This window comes from Coloeus monedula (assembly GCF_965178545.1).
Source record: "Coloeus monedula genome assembly, chromosome: 3".
Taxonomy (NCBI): Eukaryota; Metazoa; Chordata; class Aves; order Passeriformes; family Corvidae; genus Coloeus; species Coloeus monedula.
The window spans coordinates 88,205,414-88,224,582 of NC_138783.1; the positions used below are offsets into that span (position 1 = coordinate 88,205,414).

The window sequence follows — 19,169 nt, forward strand, 5'->3', positions numbered from 1 at the left end:
GTCACTTGTGTCTTGCATTATCACTTGACAGCAAAGACCCCAGAAAGAAGGTATGCATAATTCACAATTCTTAGAAAACATTCTGCCCTAAAATGGTGTTTCCAGCAAATCTTCAGTCTGCTTGAAGACCTGAACTGCTGACATACTGACACTGAAGACAGTTTCACTGCATCTTCACATAAAAAAGTAAACATTTAATAACAATATTCACATAGTAAACATTAAAATTTTTTAAAACCGATGTTTTACTTATAGACTCCTAGAAACTCCACGAAATGAAACTGCTGGCTGCTTATCAAAAGATACTGTACAGGCAGTGTGAAAACTGTACCACATCTCCATAAAAATCAGAGCAAAGCTGCAAACCTTACTATATGAAATGCACTTCAAAATCAACACTTAAAAAACCCCACCCATATTCAACATCATGCATCATTAAAGCTAGCATAAAAATCACTAAGCCTACCTAAACTGAACTCTAAAATCGGCTCATCTGGATCCTGAATGTTTCCTGTAAATCAGAAAAATTAACACAAGATTAGCCAAACATCACTGCCACGTGAATTCTTTCCTGAAGTTGCAATCATGCAGAGAAAGAAATTACATTTAATACAAAAAAATATTTTTCTTTAATTAAGTGAGCCATGGCTGGTATCTAAAAAATTTATCTGGTAATCCTTGGTATCTAATAATTATTTGGAAAACCTGGGATGATCTCAGTTTATAAAACATATTAAAATATGTAAAGCTATGTGAGATTATATGCAATATGGGAATATTAAATGCTTAATCTCAATAGAAAACAATAGGATTAAAGCCTGAGCCACTATTAACTCCAAATTATTAAATCAGGTATGTCTACTCACTGGTAATTAAGAGGACGAAGTTTGAAAGTACCTGTCTCTCTCACTAATGAAATAAAGTCTCTGAGGGTTACAATCCTAATTTACTAACCATAAAAGATAAAGGAGATAAACCTCAGCTCCCTGAACTCTCTTGAAAATTTTATACAATGTCAAACAAGGAGGTTGCCAAGACTCTTCCTAGACCTTGACATTATTTTGTTATTTTCTCCCCATTGCTTATTTTTAAATGATATACATAACTACACAAAATCTAGCTTATTTTTTTAATCCTTCTCTGATTTTAATGATTTGTCTATTTTAAAAGTAGTAAATTCAAGATTTTAAAAATTTTTTAGTATAATTCCTTTATCTCATTACCTCCAGATAACCAGACACGTCTAAATCTCCGAGCAATTAAAAGAAAAAAACCCACATTAGTACAAGGCAGATTCTGAAAGGAGCAGCAACAGAGCAGTAGATGATAGGAAGGTACAAACCTGTTAGAGAAAGGCCAACCATGTCAGAGGTGACATCAATGGTGGAGGCCCTCTGCACAGTGCGGGATTTGGCGCCATGGCGGGGACTGTGTTCTCTTGCTGTCATTTTCTCATGAAGAGCCCTTCTTTTCTTGCTGCTTGCCTTTACTGATGTTTGTCTCACAGAGTAGCAGAGTGCAGCAGGTTGTCTCCAACTGCTATTCCTCTAACATTACCATGCTAAGCAACAGAGAAAGCAAAAACAGACACCAACATTTCAGGTCACTATCAGCTAATGTTCTTTTCAACAGTAGCAAACCTACTGCCATACAATCACCTCAGGTCATTCAAATAAAATGCTCAAGGCAGATCCAATGCACAGTAACTCCATTTGCATGAACTGTACATCTATAGCATTTTACAGCAAATTGCAGAAAACTGGACCACATGCAAGAAAGCTTTTCTGTCAGAGAATGGGGCTTGAGAGAGACATGTTAACAGACCAGCTGCTCTTCTCCTTTGTCTAAGTTATTAAACCATGAAGTTTCCTGGTTTTCATAATCCCTGGTAAGCACAAGTAAATCTGTCAGATGGGGCCTCTGTCTGCAGAGGAAGGACTAGGGATAAGGACAAAGGGACAACAGGTCTGTAGAGTGCAGAACAAAAGGGCAGGAAATGTTGTTAGTGTCAGCACACTGTGTTGTTCTAGGCTCTACTGCCATGAGAAAGGGATAATGAAAACTATAAATAAAGCCTACTGGGTCAGAGAGAGGTTGAAACTCTGGGATGGTGGTGGAAAGAAAAAGCAAAAAAGGATGCCTGCTGATGTGGTGTGGCATCAGGTGCTTTTCCTCTGCCACTACACAGATATCCATGACAGTTCTTCCCCTCACAATGCCTATGAAGTGAAAAATTACAGTAGGAAAGAAAGCCTACAGAAAATTTGGTTATGATTTTAAATATGGATGTTCCTTCACTCAGCCGTGCTAGCACTGCAGTTATGGAACTTTTTTATTTGTTTCATACTATTGTGACAAAATCCATTAATTTAGGAAGTGAGGAGTAAAATCTGATAAACCTGAAAGGTACTAATAGAGTGACTAACACCTTCACAGCAGCCCCTTGTTCATTCTACAAAACATTTGAACCACATTGCAAAAATGGAAGAATATTTATTTTCCTTTTAGGTTGATGGACCTAACAATGAGCAAGATGCATTCTAATTAAATAAAACACCTAGCTTATATTCTGTTCTAAAATGCCACTTTAAACCTGTCTGAAGGCCTCCAAAGGAATGTTCAACCTGCTTAACTTAAGTCTCTGAATTTAACTAATCAGCATCTCCCTCTGCAGGATTTCAAAAGAATCTTCCCCTCTCCACGGGGTACCCAAGCTTCTTCTTAACTACCACTGCTTCACTGGACATCAAAAATTCAAATTAAGCATCTAAGATGCAATTTAAGCATCTAAGACAACTGAATTGAATGCAGCCCTGGCCATCTACATCAGCTTAGGAATTAGATTTTAAATTAGTACCTCATTCTAGGGAGGAAGGAATTCAGGCTGTATCTCCAAGACAGGCCAGTCTGTTGCCACTCAGAACTAAGAATTCTATTCAAGTCAGGTTTATATAATATGTCACAAGTCAATTCCACATAGGAAAAATAAACAAATTCTTGAATGGAAGAAGCAGAAATTGAGATCTCTGAACATCCCATCCCCAAAAGCTCTGAAACTCAGTGACAACATACAAAACAACACTCTGCCTATAGATACAGTTTCAGACAGCCAAAAATAAAAGCAGGCAGTTTTCCAATTCATATTTAATAGTTGAGGTAGGATAAATTCTGGAGTTTATCTAATCCAATCCCCTTGTTCAAAGGAAGCTTTTCAGGACTGCATCCAATTGGTTTTGGACAAGAATGTATTTCTCTGGCCAACCTGGTTGTTCCAAGGTTTGATCACACACAGTAAAAAAGCTTTGTTGTATTTATTAGTGTTTAAGTGGCTAGTGAACAACCAACCTTTCTCAAATAGTACTGAATGTCCTAGTATTTAGTCAAATAAAACTTCCATCAAAACTCTTTGACAGTTTCCAAGGCTTTCCATTCTCCTATTTTTTCCCTTCTTTCAGCAATAGGCTTTCCTTGGTTTGTTCTTTATATAATGTGATGTTTAACAGTATGTAAGTCTCTTAAACCTACCTGCCTGATGAAAAGATGTACAAAATGTCCTTGCAGAGATTTAGACAGGATCCCATAGTCCCTTCCCCCAAAATCTACAAATAATATATCAGAGAATAACTATCATGTTCACCAAGGTACAGGTCAGCCCAGCTGCTTTTCAGCTAAAATCTCTGCAGTTGGTGACATCATTAAAAACGGACAATCCTTGATAAGTTAAAAGACGGCCAGGTATCTAATTTGTTTTGAACCTATTCCTATTTAAATATTACTGAATGTAGTAATTTTCCAAGGCTCGCTAAGATCTCAACTATTCATTTAAATTGCAATATTAATTTACCATCTAATGATACATCTTTACATTACTTACAAGTATCATACTTACAGAGGGCTCTTTTCCTCATGTGGGGAGGGATTTTGTATATCATAATATCAGTTAAATCCACATCTAAAAGAATTAGGAAAATAATCATCATAAATGCACAATCATTATATACTGCATAAATAACAACCAGTGGGCAGGTACCATTCTCAGATTAACTGTAAATTTAACTTCTGATTACCAGTGCTCACAATAAAGTTGACTGAAAATAGAAAAACTGTATCTTCTACTGGACCTCACCCAGCACTAGTCATGGCAATACCCAGTCAGAGTAGGAGCACAAAGAAATTAGCTTATGCTGAAAAGAACTGACTTCAAGTCAGCATTTGGTGAGTGGGTAGAACAGCTGTAAGAAACATATGTTAACATGTTTACCAAAAGGTTTGGTGCTATTAAGATAAAGGAATATATATGATATGTTGAGAATAAGACAGCATTTGTTACTACACTTGCTTTTCTACAGCTAAACTTTTAAAATGTTGTTGTTTGGAAGAGTTATAACTGCTACTGTCAGAAGAAAAGATCCTGTGTCAAAACACAGAAGTTCAAAAGATCAGGGTGTATGTCTCTTACTCCATTGTGTGAAAATACTATGTGAGGGAGGCTTCTATGAACAGCTAGCAATGAGCATACAGTAAAAGTGAATTATTTTTAAGCTTACTACAGGTTAAATGAAGATTTGTATTTGATAATGCTACCATCTCATTCAAGTACATTTATATTAAAAAGCTATGTGTTTTAAGACCTCCCATCTATCCCATATTACAGTAAAAGAAACACAGAATTCCAGTCTCAGTTTCTTGATTTAATCACCAGCCCTACCAATTACCCAAGGCTGCTTAGGAATTTAATATGAGCTCTTATCACTTACAGAAAGATTTTATCTCACCTAAATAACAGAGGAGGCAGGTATCTGATCTCAGCTCACTGCTCAGGTTCGCTGTATAGTCAATGGTGAGACACAGGGACTTTTGGAGAACGAGTCACTATTTTCCAAGGTAGGTGGGATGAGTCACCCCATGGAGATACCACGCTCTAATTATAAAAATTATTTAGATTACTAGCTTAGTCCTGATGCTGCAGCTGGGCAAACTGGATTCCTCCCACTGTTGTGCTAGATCAGGCAGGGGTGAGTTCCCTCTACTCAATTCATAGCCAAACAACAGTTGCTCTGATTCCTCTTCTGAATGACAATTGTTTCAACAATTTCAACCTTACAATCATGTTTTTGATAAAAACCAACGGAGGTAGCATTCTTACCAAATTAAAGGTAGTATTAATAGATCACATAGTTTCCTTAGATGGTACCTATCCTTAAATGGATAGTTTCCAAAGACTGGTACCACTCAAGCAGACAGCAATGCCAAAGGGCAATGTAATTCATGTCGAGGCAACCTCTTCTGAAGTTGGCATGATTTATCTACACATTAGTCTTTGGCTTTGCCCTTACTAATACTGCAGACACTGGATGTTGGCAAGATGTGCAGCTTTGCACTTCATGAAGCTTTGCTGCAAGCCCAGTTTTCAACAGACACATGAGAAACTGTTGTTCACCTCCAGTATCAGTAACGGCCACGTCCACAGCTCAGAAAAGGCTTCTGAACAAGCCTCCCTTCTGTTATGTGAATATTTATTTGGCACTCTATTAGTACAAAAGCATATGACCAGAAGAAAAGGTCTTCATCTGATCTCACTTCTGCCCTGCTACCTTCAGTCCTGTCAGTCAGCTGTGAAAAGCAAATGCCATCCTGCTCAGCTATGTGGCCTCATGTCTTCTGGGACTGAAACTTTGGGACATTTGGTCTCACTCTGCTTGCAAGATCTCAAGAAAAAATGATGATCAATCATCTCAGCCCTAGAATAAACCCCTGATGATTAGTTTGTACAACTACAAGCTAACACTCTCCTTATCTCACCAATTGTTTGGCAAAGTGCTTTGGTCTGTTGCCTTCTTGAAAAAAAAAAAAAATCTCCTACTAAAGTACCCCTTGAAACAAACGTGTGAGGTAAGATCAAACCTTATTTCAGCCTAACATCTACTTTTTTGACACTTCTTACACAACTGCAGGAAACAGGATTTTTCACACATCAATAAGCAGGAGAAAGAGGATACTCCAATTACTGACTGAATCAAAGTCTACTTTGAGACTGTACTTTGCTACAGCCGTAGTGCTCTGGGCTTATGGCATTCGATCAGGTAAAGAGGCATACCAAAGCAAAAAATGCAACAGCAGTAGAAGGCTAAATGTTACTGATACATCTACACAAAGAGAATAACAGACAAAATAGGAGACTGTGACAGTTTCCTTAATGCTTTAAAAAAAAAAAAAGCAGATGTAATCCTACTGAAAGTTTACCATCATCTCCAAGAGGGTGTGAGAAAGTAGGTGTGGGTTACTTACTGAACTGCAATTAGTTTTAGAGTCTCAAGGCTCTCCAGACTGTAAGGAACCATTCCCCGAACCTTACAAATTAGGCTCCCTGCTCCTAAAAAATACATTTTGAAACATCAAGATGGCTCCTTCAGCCAACTGCATTCTTCAAACATCATCTTCATAAATAGTTTCTCCAATTGAAAATGTTTTAACAATACACAAAATTATGAAAGTGAATATTGCCTAATTATATTTTGGATCTGCAGCATGGCCTGGTTTCCAACTAACATTCTATTAACTATACCAATATGGACAAAATAATGGAAAGGATGAAATGCCAGATTATGCTAAGTTATGAATATGTTGCCTTTTGTGTAAGAGCACCATCTCTAGTATAACTAGCATGCAGGGAGTGTCTCATTATTTATTAATTACCTCCAACAATAGAAAACCTTGGTAGTGAAACAAGATTTGCCATTTTGGCTCAAACCCAATCTTTCAGCAATTCCAGCAACCCACCTCCAACAGCTGTTTCAAAGAGGATACAAGGAACTTTATTAACCATGCAAAGATCTGAGGCGAAGGTCGGGACCAACCTTGTCACTCATGACTGCAGAGGCAGCCCAAGAGCAGAACATCAGCTCAAAGGACAGCAGCTCCCACCTAAACCCTGCTAAACTCAATTAAGAGCTATTTTCTTTACAGTCTGAAATGCATTTCACTCTTCTGTCTCATTTAATGAGACTGAATGTCCTGAATCTCGCACAGATCAAACCAGGACAAGTCAAAGCCATGAATTTGGCACCTTGAGTCATATTCTTCCAGCCAAACTCATGGGGGCAGCAACACAGAGTATGTCTACTGCAGATCCATAGGCTGACAACAGTTTCAGTCCACTCATTCCATGGTCTAGGCCTTGGGAAGGCAAAAGACTGCAAGTGATGCCAGCATCCAGTATGAACCTTTGCCTCCCACTGACACTACTTCCCCACAAATCCATACTCAGCAGGCGCTAATCTGTCAGCTCCACAAAAAGGCTCTATCTCCCCCCCTCAGTCTGCTTCCTAAGCCTAGGTTTCTCGCGCAAGCTGGTTAAATGCCCCCTTCTCCCACACACCAGAATCTTGATTAAAAAAGACAAAAATATTATGTTTGGCCTGAAGAACCTTCTTGTCACTCTCTGAAGCTCACCTGAGGATTCTGAGTAAGTGAGTAACTGCAATGTGAACAGGGAAAAGTCTTCCATGACAAAATGAAATCAACTAACACAAGATACAACAAATGTATTTGTGCAATGTGGAAATCCCCGAATGCAACCTTTCAGTGATATTTAGATAAAAAGACATTTCAGCACCAGGAAGTGGCTTTCTTTCTTTTTGCTCTCCTGTCCACAGATCCAACTTAGTTGCAGGTACGTTTGTAAGTCACAAAATTTCTTCTTAATCCTTCCCCACTATGAAACTTCAGCAAACTCAAATAATCTAAAAACCTAATTTTACCCCTTTAATATATTTGAGTACTTTTTATAGGAAACTGCAATTTAGGCCACTTAGTTCTTTGTGCAAATTAAAACTATTTGTCTATTTCACAACAGAAATACAATTAGCATTTTTCTTAACAAGATATTGTTTTAATTTCAATTGTCATTGCAGTATTTTTATTCCTTTAGTGTTTCTGTGAGCACAAAAATACGCGAACCCAGAGGTGGAAGCGAGCATTTGTAACACACGTCTGTTAGCTAAAAAGGAAAAAGCACAGCTCTGTTTCACTTTGCAGAACAGCTTTTACCAAGTTGAACACAGCCCAATGCGATGGAAAATGCTGAGTTTTGCTACAGGGCTGTTTGAAGTCCAACCCTCTCAGTCTCCTCTGTCACTTTACCAGCAGAAACTGAAACAGCTTACAAATGGTCTTTACTCCAAATTAACCTTTATCCTCTTCACAAGAAACATGCTGGGCACTTTGTGGTAAAGTTTCCTGTGCACGGGATGACTTCTCTCCTCATGACCTGGGGTTCTCACACTGCCTACAGAGACATGGAAAAGCCCATGAGAACAGGGGGCACATTTTCTGTTGAGGACTTTGGACTGGAAACACTTCCCTGAATCTGATGGCCCTCCCAACACCTGCCTCTCCTAGAGCAGCCTTTCATCATAACCATGAAGCTAACAATGAAGAAATGCACTGCTCCAGCTGGAAAAAAACAAAGAGCTTGACTCCCTCTCTGAGCTTCTCCTGCTGCAAGAAAGAATGAGGCAGGGGAACAAAGGCAGGGAAAAAACCCAATGAAACAAGACAAACAAAAACCAAACAAACCCACAAAAAACCCCAACCATCTCCCCAAAACACACAAAAAAAAAGAAAAAAAAAAACCAAACCAATGAACCAAAATAAAACCCCAAAAAACCAAACAAAAAAAACCTAAACCAAAGCAAACAAACAAAAAACCAAAACAAAAAACCCCCCAAAAAACTCTAAAAAAACCTCCAACAAAACAGAAACCAAAAACAAATCCAAACCCCAACACTTTATGACCTAAAATGGAGATGAACCAGACACACATAACATTTGCTAAAGATTTCATACTGCTGTTGACAACAGATCAATGGCATTAACATATTCTCCCTCATACAGGCAGTGAGAAGGGCACCACACACAAAAAAAGAGGGATAAAAGCACTGAAACTTATCTGTCAGCAGAAGTTTTAGTTAAGTCTGGATTACAACCAAATGTCTAGGGAACTATCTGACCTTTCTGCCTATAATATTCATCCATTCCACAGACTAACATAGCACTAATTAAAGTTAGTGTATACTGGGCAAAACAGCCCAGGAATCACAGTGTACTGACAGCACTGTCCTCTATGTGTGTGATGGGACCTGATTGTCTGCACTGCCATCACTGAGCTTCACCTGTGCAATGGGACTGCACCTCAGAGTCACAGCTGAAACTTTATTTTCCTGACACCACATTTTCCCACATGGAAGGAGTGACCCATTAGGTCACAGGCACAACAAAAAAATCTTCCAAGCACTCTTCCTTTCCACATGGCATTGTTCGGACTCACTGTGATTCCTACACTTACTGTTTTAAACATTTATATAAATGAAAAATAAACAACAGCACCCAAAGACAAACCAGCAATGCATGAATTCTTTCTCTAATATATGGGTTTTCAATAAGATATAACTAATTGACTCAGGATTTGAAACAGTATCAAGTATTTAGAAAATTAAAAATAAATGTTAGTGTAGGAGTTGTATTCCACAAAGGTTATTACTAAGATTTAGGCAGCACAGCAAAACCGTCTTAATTAGTCTTAAGCTACTAATTCAAATCTGATGTTCTCCATCAACATTTGTTTTGTACTCTTGAACTGTGTTTTGTGCATGTATTTCTGATAGATGTAACTCTTTTTCTTACACAGTGCATGCCTAAACTATGCCTCGTGGCTCCAGTACTGGATATCCTTTCAAATAATTTTATGTTGTTCCAGTATCTGATTCCTTTGTGCTACTTTCATTTCTTCTATTTCATCTTCCTGGAAAATAAAATTATTTGTTTGCTTACACTGACCTTTCTAAGTCAATGGGAGAGAGGGTTGCTGCAGGCCAAGCTCCTGACTGCATGGCTCTTTCCTGCATTTCTTTCTCAAGTCATGTGAACAAGTGGTGGGATGCTGGCAGTTTGCAAGCATAAGCATCTAACTCCACTGAGGCCAACAACAGTCTATGCTTCCCACCACTGTTCCCATTTCAATGCCTCAGTGGAACAGCTGTCCCAGTGAAAGGAATCCTTTTTAATGCCAGTACTACCCTGTGGGTAAACAGTAAGATCACCCTGTAACACAGAATGGAGGAGGTATGCTGTTTTGGTTTCCTGCCAATTTCTCAAAATAGTTTCCTTGACAAGTTACAGGAGGCCTGCCACTAGTGGTGTCCCCCAAGGTTCAACTGGGCCCACTACTGTACAACTTATTCATCGAGGACTTGGATGAAGGGGCAGATGCCTCCTTAGCAAGTTTTAGTGACACAAAGCTGGGAGAAGTGGCTGATACCACAGAGTGCTGTGCAGCCCTTTGAAAAGACCTCAACAGGTTGGAGAGATGGGCAGAGAAATCACCCGAAATTTAACAAAATCAAGTGCAGAGTCCTGCACCTAGTGAGGAACAAACCTGGGCACCAGCACAGGTTGAAGGCTGACCTGCTGGAAAGAAGCTCTGCAGAGAAGGACCAGGGAGTCCTAGTGGACAACAAGCTGTCCATAAGAAAGCAGTGTGCCCTTGGGGCCAAGAAGGCCAATGGTGTCCTGGGATGCATTAGGAAGAGGATTGGCAGCAGGGAGGTGATGGAGGGAGGTGATCCTGCCTCTCTGCTCAGCCCTGGTGAGGTCACATCTGGAGTGCTGTGCCCAGTTCTGGGTTCCTCAGTGCGAGAGAGACATGGAGATCCTGGAGAAGGCCCAGGGAGGCCAATAAAGGTGATTAAAAGACTGGAGCATCTCTCTTACGAGGAAAGGCTGAGAAGGCTGGACCTGTTCAGCCTTGAGAAGAGACTGAGAGGGGACCTCATCAGTGTATACAAGTATCTGAAGGCAGGGTGTGAAGAACCAGGCCCTTCTCAGTGGTGCCAAGCAATAGAACAAGACACAACAGGCAGAAACTGATGCACAGGAAGTCCCATTTGAATATGAGGAAGAATTTGTTTAATCTTCGGGTGACTGGGCACTGGAACAGATTGTCCAGAGAGGGTGTGGAGTCTCCCTCACCGGGGATATTCAAGAACCATCTGGACACAATCCTGTGCCACGTGTTCTGGGATGATCTTGCTTGAGCAGGAGGTTGGACTAGATGACCCAGTGTGGTCCCTTCCAACCTGATCCATTCTGTGACTCTGCGATTAACTTGTAGCAGAGCAACAGAAACCCAATCATGTAGAGCTTCCAATCATGACATTAGTGATCATCAATCACTTTAAAACATACTGGAATAATATCTGGAATATATCGAAATTGGCTGTATTTGGCTGCTAAATTAAAAAAGCCTAAATCAGCAGCACAGAACTGGAATAAAGAACACAACCTACAAAGAGAATAGGTAAGTGCCTGTCTTTGAAGCATCATCATAAGAGGAAATCAGACCAAATGTCACTGACATATTTCTATGAATTTTATTACAAATCAGTATCTAAGATCAACAGCTTTCTATCAGAATACTGTATTTCAACAATTGTTCCCTACTTGTGAAAATTCCTGTAAGGTTTCCCAGTTTTGACTTTCAGCCTTACCAAAATACTATATTCATTGTTGAGGTATGATTGAGCAAAAGAGCGATTATAGAAAATAACAGCTGGATATTATGATGTTAGCTCTGAGACAGAAAAGACAAAAAGTAAAGTTTGGTAAGAGTAACAAAAGGTATTTCTACTGCTCCGACGGTTTGCATGTGCAAAATGAGCAAACATATGAACACCTGAGGATAAATAAAAATGTTGCAGGTACTTATTTCAGAGGTTCGTGTCTCCTCACTCCAACATATTATGGATTAAAATGCTCCATTCATACAGAGAAGGTAGCAAGTACTTGTGCAACTGCAGTATGTGTTGTGCGACACTTTATTCCACTATAACATTCTTTTCTTTCACTCTCAGCTACTAACAGACCAGATGTAATAAACATTTCAGCCCAAAATTCCAAGAATTCAAAGAAAATTAAGGCTCCTATAGAGTATGGCCACGGATTTCTGAAGTACAGGGCTTTTAAAAACAATTTTCAAGTAACTGTAACCACAATCTACTGGTTTGTTTTCAGCAGCTAGTACTGATCAATGTTTAGAACTGGCGCAGTTTAGTGGCCTTCAAAAATTTATTTAAAAAAATAACAAGTGCTGCAGGGATGATAGCAACAATCACAAAAAAATATATAAATGGTATGCAAAGACCAAAGGGAGTATATTAATGCTGAGCTCCTTGCAGCACTCAGTGCTTAAAAATATGAACTTAAATGTCAGAGTTTCATCAGTTTTCTAAGCACTTGCATGAATTCTAAAACTGGTATACTACAGGCCAAGTTTACCTGAATCTCACTTATTTTAAAAGCAAATTTTGCATGAATACAAAAAAGCCTGAAAATATGAAGGATGTATCCCAAATTACTTTCCTTTCTTAAGTTCATGACTAACTCACTCTCATGACTGATATATTTGACTTCCAATTTTTTCATGTTAAGGCAAGCCACAGTGATGCCGACTTTTGCTAACTTCTGCTGCCTCCCACCACACTTTATCAGAAATTCATAAGCATGCTGCCTATCTCAGCAGTGAAACCTCCACACCAAGACAGCAGAAATGATAATTTTGCCCACAGCTACCTGTCTTGCTCTTCAGGCCCTGGTGAGAGCAGCTGCATTTCAGCCACACTGCATTTACAGTCCATCACCTCATCAAAGCCCCCTTCAGCAAGAGGTTAAACTAAGATACTGAACTGTGTCACAGTGTGGGCACATGGTCCTACATCCACTCTTTCTGCTGGAGAAGCAGTACCTTCTGGCCAAAGACTGGGTCAGAACAAAAGCTTAATCAAGCCTGGAGTCTTTTCTGAGAGCAGGCAATACTAGAGACTGAGAAAAACAGTATAATGAGAAGCACTGGTATTCTGTGTGCCACTCCCATATTCAGCTGACAAGCATCCTGAGAACTTCTGAGCCAGGCATCACACCCAGACCTCCGTACTTAAGGTCTGGAGGTAGCATGACAGACAATGTGTCACCAGTGTCTCTCGCTGGCCCTTGCAGCTCTGTTACCCTGTAGCCCTGTAGATACCACACTGCCATCACCAGTGACTGGCCAGAAGCATTGCAGTGGGGCTTGCAAATGCTGAGCACTTAGGCTTTTCAGGCTTGCTTTGTTTGAACTTTTGTTGACCTGCTTGCAACTTTGTTTTAGCCTGCAATTAAACTTGGTTCAGCTGTGACAACAATTTTTCCAACTGCACGGATGTCTGTGGCTGATTTGTTCTTATTTTTGTTTATACTTGCATGGTACCATCACCATTTTACAACTCAACACAATGACGTAGTGTAGAAAAATACAGGCCTGGTATGATAGCATAAAAGAGGGTACGGAGCTGGCACTTGGAGGCACTGTGGCCATAGCTCACTCATGGTCACTTAAAGAACTGCAGACTTAAAACTGCACAAAATTGGTTTTAGAGTGATCAAGTGTATGTATGGTATCACATACAGTAAATCTAGATGTAACTTGGAGCTGCAGACCAACGAAAAAAGAGCGAGGTTTCAAAGCTTGTCAGCAAATATAAAAATGATCCCAAGTGGACCCTAGAGTGGAGAAGAAGAAACTACCAACGTGAACATCATAATCCTCAGATATTCAGATCCTTCAGTATCTGAAGTCCTTTGGATGCTGACAACTGCTGAAATACCTCCACATACCCACCATCAGAATGAAACCACCTTACAGTCCAGGGGAGGAGGAAAAAGGTGAGCATTACAGCGTGATAAAGGTAGACACTTTACATGTACAATGAATTTAACTGCATTGTTACTTGTCGAGACTTTCCCCTATACAGAAGCATTATTTCTTTTACAGTAATTACTGGATCCAGCCAAGTAGTGATTCCTGGATCAGGCTGTAATGACTTTTAATTATAATAACAACAACTACTTATCTTTAGATATAATGTGGGTTTCATCTTTTCACTTATATAATAAAAGATTCTGAGTATAACAGCACTTATGTGGAATTTTGTGCCATTCTTCACTGTTTACATGTACCAGCAGATGCTGCAGTCCCGTGCTTTGTGAGATAATTTCTTCAACAGTTAGGAGCACTAATTTTACTGTTTCCAGACTTTTCAGGTCCTGCAGATCTCATCTCCACTCTACAGCTTCATTTACAGAGCTTTTACAGAATAAAGATGCAAGAATGAGAGCTAGCTATAAGAGGCTAGTTAGGACAGTTTGTGATCATTTGGATAACTTCCAAGTTACAAGCACAATATATTTGCTTCCACTGAAAACATAACATGATTGTCTGCCCACAGAGACACTACTGTGAATCATGGACATCTTTGTCAAATAATTTTTTTTAAAACAGCAAATGTCACAAAGCTCAGCTTTTTAACTGTTAGAAGTGAAATAAACTAGAACTGCTTGACAAAACTAAATGGAACATTATTAAACTCAGTTATCAATAGCTTTCAATCTTTTCTGATTTGAAAACGCCCTGAAAATTTTCCAGTGGAAGAACAAGCTAATTTAAAGCTACTGATCGTGGGTTGTATTCCCCAGTCACTTCCCACCAATTTTATTTGCATAGTTCATGGACAATTTATAACCATCAACTTAAACATTATAAACAGTTGTTTCCATCTGCTCAGAACTACACAAAATATTCACCTAATATTCTAAATTTTTCCAAGCTTGGTCTTAATTTAGAAGCAAATTTGTATTTGGAAAGTGTGAGCAAATGTCTTTCTGGGTATTTTCCAGTTCTGAAAAGGGAAAGTCTATTAATAACTTTCTTTATGCAACTAAGAAAGAAAAAAAAGAAAGCAATCTTTTTTCAATAATGTAAACTTTTTTCGACCAAGAAAACAAAAACAAAGTGTAACTGAAACCCTACAGAACAAATAGTTCTTTATAAAGTATACAGTTACAAATAATTTGTACATTTGCTAATTCAAACAAAAGTGAGTTAGAAAAAAAATCAGAGCCTGGCATTACCTATGTGGGAGAAGTCAGGGACCAGTGGCTGAAACGCAGGAGAGTAGCCTCGACCTTTTAATACTGAAGCAACAACAGTGTCAAAGCCTTGTGAAAACCCAGCTACTAAAGGATGATGCAGAAAAAGTGGTATTAGTGTGCATCCAACAAGGACTTTGTTAATTCTTCCACTCTGAATATCTCTGTGGCCAAGTACCTTAGGAGGGGTGGCTCTGGGGTAACAGACCAGATTTTAAGAACTCTACAGGCAACAAGCTACCAAATTGCATCCTTATTTTGGCTATGAAATTATCTGAGTGCTAGAGAACGTCAGATATGCCGCCTCAGCTCACAGTAAAGACTGTGAAAGTCACTAAAATACTGTCCTCTATACTTCATTTACACTCTACAAGTTATTGTATGACCTAAGCCCCATAAATTGTTTAGCTAATTTAAATGATTGGTACTGTAAACTACAATCTTAGAAATGGATGAATGCTTTCAGAGATCCAGGGGGGTTGAGAAGGTATAAAAGTTTGACTGTACAGTCAGGTAGAAGATGCAAAAGTTAACATATTTATTAACATTTGCATAAAAGCATGTATCATGAAACTGCAGCTATATCTGCCTTTTACAACTGCAGATAAAATTAGGTTGCCTGGGAGTGGACAACAGCAGCATCCAAATAATTAGAGTTAAAACATATGCAGTTTTTCTCCCCGCTGAGAGTCCCCAGGCCCATCCTCCATAAGCAAGAATAGAATTTGCAAGCACTTATCCAAATGGATTTTCCTAATGTGTTCTGTCATATTATACAAGGACTCCTTAACCTGCCAAGATTAAAACTCGGAAGGCAGGATTCAACTGGGCAAAATACACTGTGAATTTCTCCTCAGTTCTAGGAAACCAGTGACCATGTGGTAATTGCTCTGTTTTTCAGGCACTTTTACAAACCAAAATCCCTTCAGTTCTCATGTTCAGATTTTCTTTTTTCATCACTAATATGGAAACTGACCTCAGGACAAAAGATATCTTACTCCTTTAGTGCTAAATGATTTCAAAGCCAAAACATTAAGTTACAATATGCCAGTGTCATCTCTGTTGTGATGGATGCAGCTGGACATAGAAAAGACCTTTCCTATTCTGTGAGGCTCCTATTTAGCAAACGGATTTAGTCTAGTCTAATGAAAGATGTTTTGTAATGGATGCCAAGTACTTATTGGTACTTATTGGTGCTCCTGGGGAAGGGGAAAAAAGGACAGTTTTTAAACAAGACCTACAAGAGCGGCACCAGACGACTGGAGTTGTACTGGGACAGTTACAAGCTGCTTTAAGACTTGAAGAAAAATCATGAGACATTATTTGTCTGCACTTGCCTCTTCCCTCCACTGCATAGCAAGATAACCAAACTCAATTACAGACAAACTGGAGTACAATCAAGAATAAATATCAACAAACACATAGTAAAACACAATCAACTAAAAGCACTCATTCCCAGTGCTCTGGGCATCTGTTTTGTCCTTGGTATCCATAACCACTGCCCCTCAGCTTCACTTTTGCTCCTAGCAGAGCTCTCTCAAAAAAACCAGTCCTCAACAACTTTTTCTTTCAAGTTTTTCCTCCTTCCACATCAAATACTATCTGAAAGCATTTATCTCCCATCATTCCTACTCAATGAAATAGAAGACCTTGTGTGGCAGGGTTGACTTCATAACTATTACTTAACCCATCAAAGCAAACGGGTTAACACATATAACCCTTTGTTTGAGGATAAAATGCACCAACAGGCACCACACAAAACAATGCTGATTTGTCATACTTTGAGTCCAAAACAGAAAAAGCTTTTCTTCTGGTAGTATATGTTTTTCAGAGATGATTCATGGAGAAATAACAGGAAATTACTGAAGTTTTTTATTATTATTAAAGTAATTCAGAAACTAAATGCTACTTTTCAAGCTATAGATAAGTGCCACGTCTTAAATGTTTACAAAAGACTTTTTTTCAGAATCTATCCTTAACAGCCATTTAAGTACACTGTTAAAGAACTCATCCTTGAACTAGCAAACAGCTCATCTGTTTGATAGTGCATCATTGTTGACTTAAATGCCCTTGAACACTAATTTCTATTTTTACCTACTTCATATTTCTACGGCCTATGAACTACAAAACAATAACAAAATAAAACAGTGATAACTTTTTTTCAGTAACAATGGAAACATCAAAATCACTATGTTGATAAATAACTGTAATTCTATGCCAAGTTTTAACCTTGCTATACTGGCATGTGAAGATACTCATAACTCTTCTGCTAAAATGTTCAAAAATATAATGAAAAAGTTTCAGAGCAGCAAACAAAACTATTTATATAAACAATTAGAAAGTAAGACCTTTTTTCCCAATAACAGTGGATAGTAGATTTTACTGCAAAATATGGTATTGCACAAAACAGATTGCAGTCTGATTGTTTACCATCTTTTCTGTATTTCTACTACCAACAGATTACTACCATGGCATTTCAATCACTACTTTGACATCCTTCAACTTGTTTTTCACATCTTCTTTCCAAAAGCTGTTACCTTATTTCTGTGAGGAAGCTGTTAACTTTTTTTTCTGTTCTTAAAGGTTATTAAATCTCCTTCACAGTAGAATTATAGACTTCCTGTATTAACCTGGGCTCATGCATTAAAAAAAACCAGAATACATGGAGACTCCCAGTTATTTATTTAAGAAAGAAAGCAGTTGAAAAATATTTTAAAGGAGTGTTTTCCTTTAGTTTCTGTGGCAGTTTAGCTAGGGAAAAAGTTTCCCTTCTCTCTAAACTGAAGACAAAGTCTTTACTCTGCACTTCAAACCAAAATGAAAGCCTTAAAAAAAGGAAAATCAAAAGCAGCTCACACTGGCTGCTTTGCCTCCCACCACCCATAAAAATCACAGTTGGTGCCTTACAGGTTTAGTTTATAAAGTCAGGTCTTGTTCATCTAGTACTAACAGTCTTCACTGAAGACTAAGGGACCCGTCATGTTTATTAGGTAGAGCGTGGGTCACCTTATGGGATGGGATTAACAAACATTAAGAGTGCCAGCTGAATAACATGAAAAACACCTCAAGGTGGAGATCTACAAGTTTCTGAAAAATCACAGAATCATTGGAATAGGTTGAAAAAGACTGCTAAGAGTAGGTTGGAAAAGACTACTAAGATCAAGTCCAACCACTAACCCAGCAGTGCCAAGTCCACTACTAAACCATGTCCCCCAAGTGCCACATCTACACGTCTTTTAAATACCTTCAGGGATGGTGACTCAACCACTTCTCTGGGCTGTTTGTTCCAGTGCTTGACAATCCTTTCAGTGAAGAAATTTTTCCAAATATCCAATATAAACCTTCCCTGGCACAACTTGATCAAGGCTGTTTCCTCTTGTCCTGTCACTCGTTACTTGGCAGGAGAGGCCAACCCCACCTGGCCACAACCTCCTTTCAAGTGGTGTAGAGAGTAACAAGGTCTCCCCTGAGCCTCCTTTTCTCCAGGCTAAACAACTCCAGCTCCGTCAGCTGCTTCTCGTGGGACTTGTGCTTTAGACCCCTCACCAGCTCCATTGTCCTTCTCCAGACCCAATCCAGCACCTCAGTGTTCCTCCTGAATTGAGGGGCCCAGAATTAGACACAGGATTTGAGGTGTGGCCGGACCACTGCCAAGTACAGAGGACGATCACTACCCTCATCCTGCTGGCCACACTATTGCTGACACAGGCCAGGTTGCCATTGGCCTTCTTGGCCACGTGGTCACACACTGGCTCATGTTCAGCTGCTGTGGACCAGCACCCCCACGTCCTTTTCTACTGGAAGCTTCCCAGCCACTCTGTTCCCAGCCTGCAGCACTGCCTGGGGTTGTTGTGACCCAAGTGCAGGCAGGCAGCACTTCACCTCGTTGAACCTCAGACTTTAGGCCTTGGTCAAAACCCCACTATCCCAAGATGCTTCCAGGACACTATGCCAAAATTTTATATGTACATAACTGGAGTTTCCTCCACACAACTCTTTTTCTCTACACCTGCAGTTTGAATGTTTGATGGTATTTGGCAGCTACCCGGGACAGCTCCAAAAATCACCTTATCTCAGACCACAGCAGATTTGACTGAAGGAAAGTCTCCACAGTGAACATGCACAACCACAAGTGAAAATGCCTTCACTTA

At 39.3% G+C, this 19,169-nt stretch overlaps 1 protein-coding gene across 11 annotated transcripts in view; it reads right to left on the reverse strand.

Annotated features, from left to right (window-relative positions):
* The window catches only part of INPP4A (inositol polyphosphate-4-phosphatase type I A), a 118,476-nt gene that overhangs the window by 45,064 nt on the left and 54,243 nt on the right, over nucleotides 1–19,169 (reverse strand). For 10 of the 11 annotated variants that reach the window (XM_082278869.1, XM_082278867.1, XM_082278875.1 and 7 more), the window contains 3 exons: nucleotides 3,890–3,952; nucleotides 1,343–1,561; nucleotides 467–511 (listed from right to left, as the gene is read on the reverse strand). In XM_082278869.1, the coding sequence (XP_082134995.1) occupies nucleotides 467–511; nucleotides 1,343–1,448 (151 nt within the window). In that variant the 5' untranslated portion in view covers nucleotides 1,449–1,561; nucleotides 3,890–3,952. Of the gene's footprint in view, nucleotides 1–466; nucleotides 512–1,342; nucleotides 1,562–3,889; nucleotides 3,953–6,288; nucleotides 6,374–19,169 lie in introns of all 11 variants that reach the window. The other variant, XM_082278868.1, reaches the window with a different exon arrangement.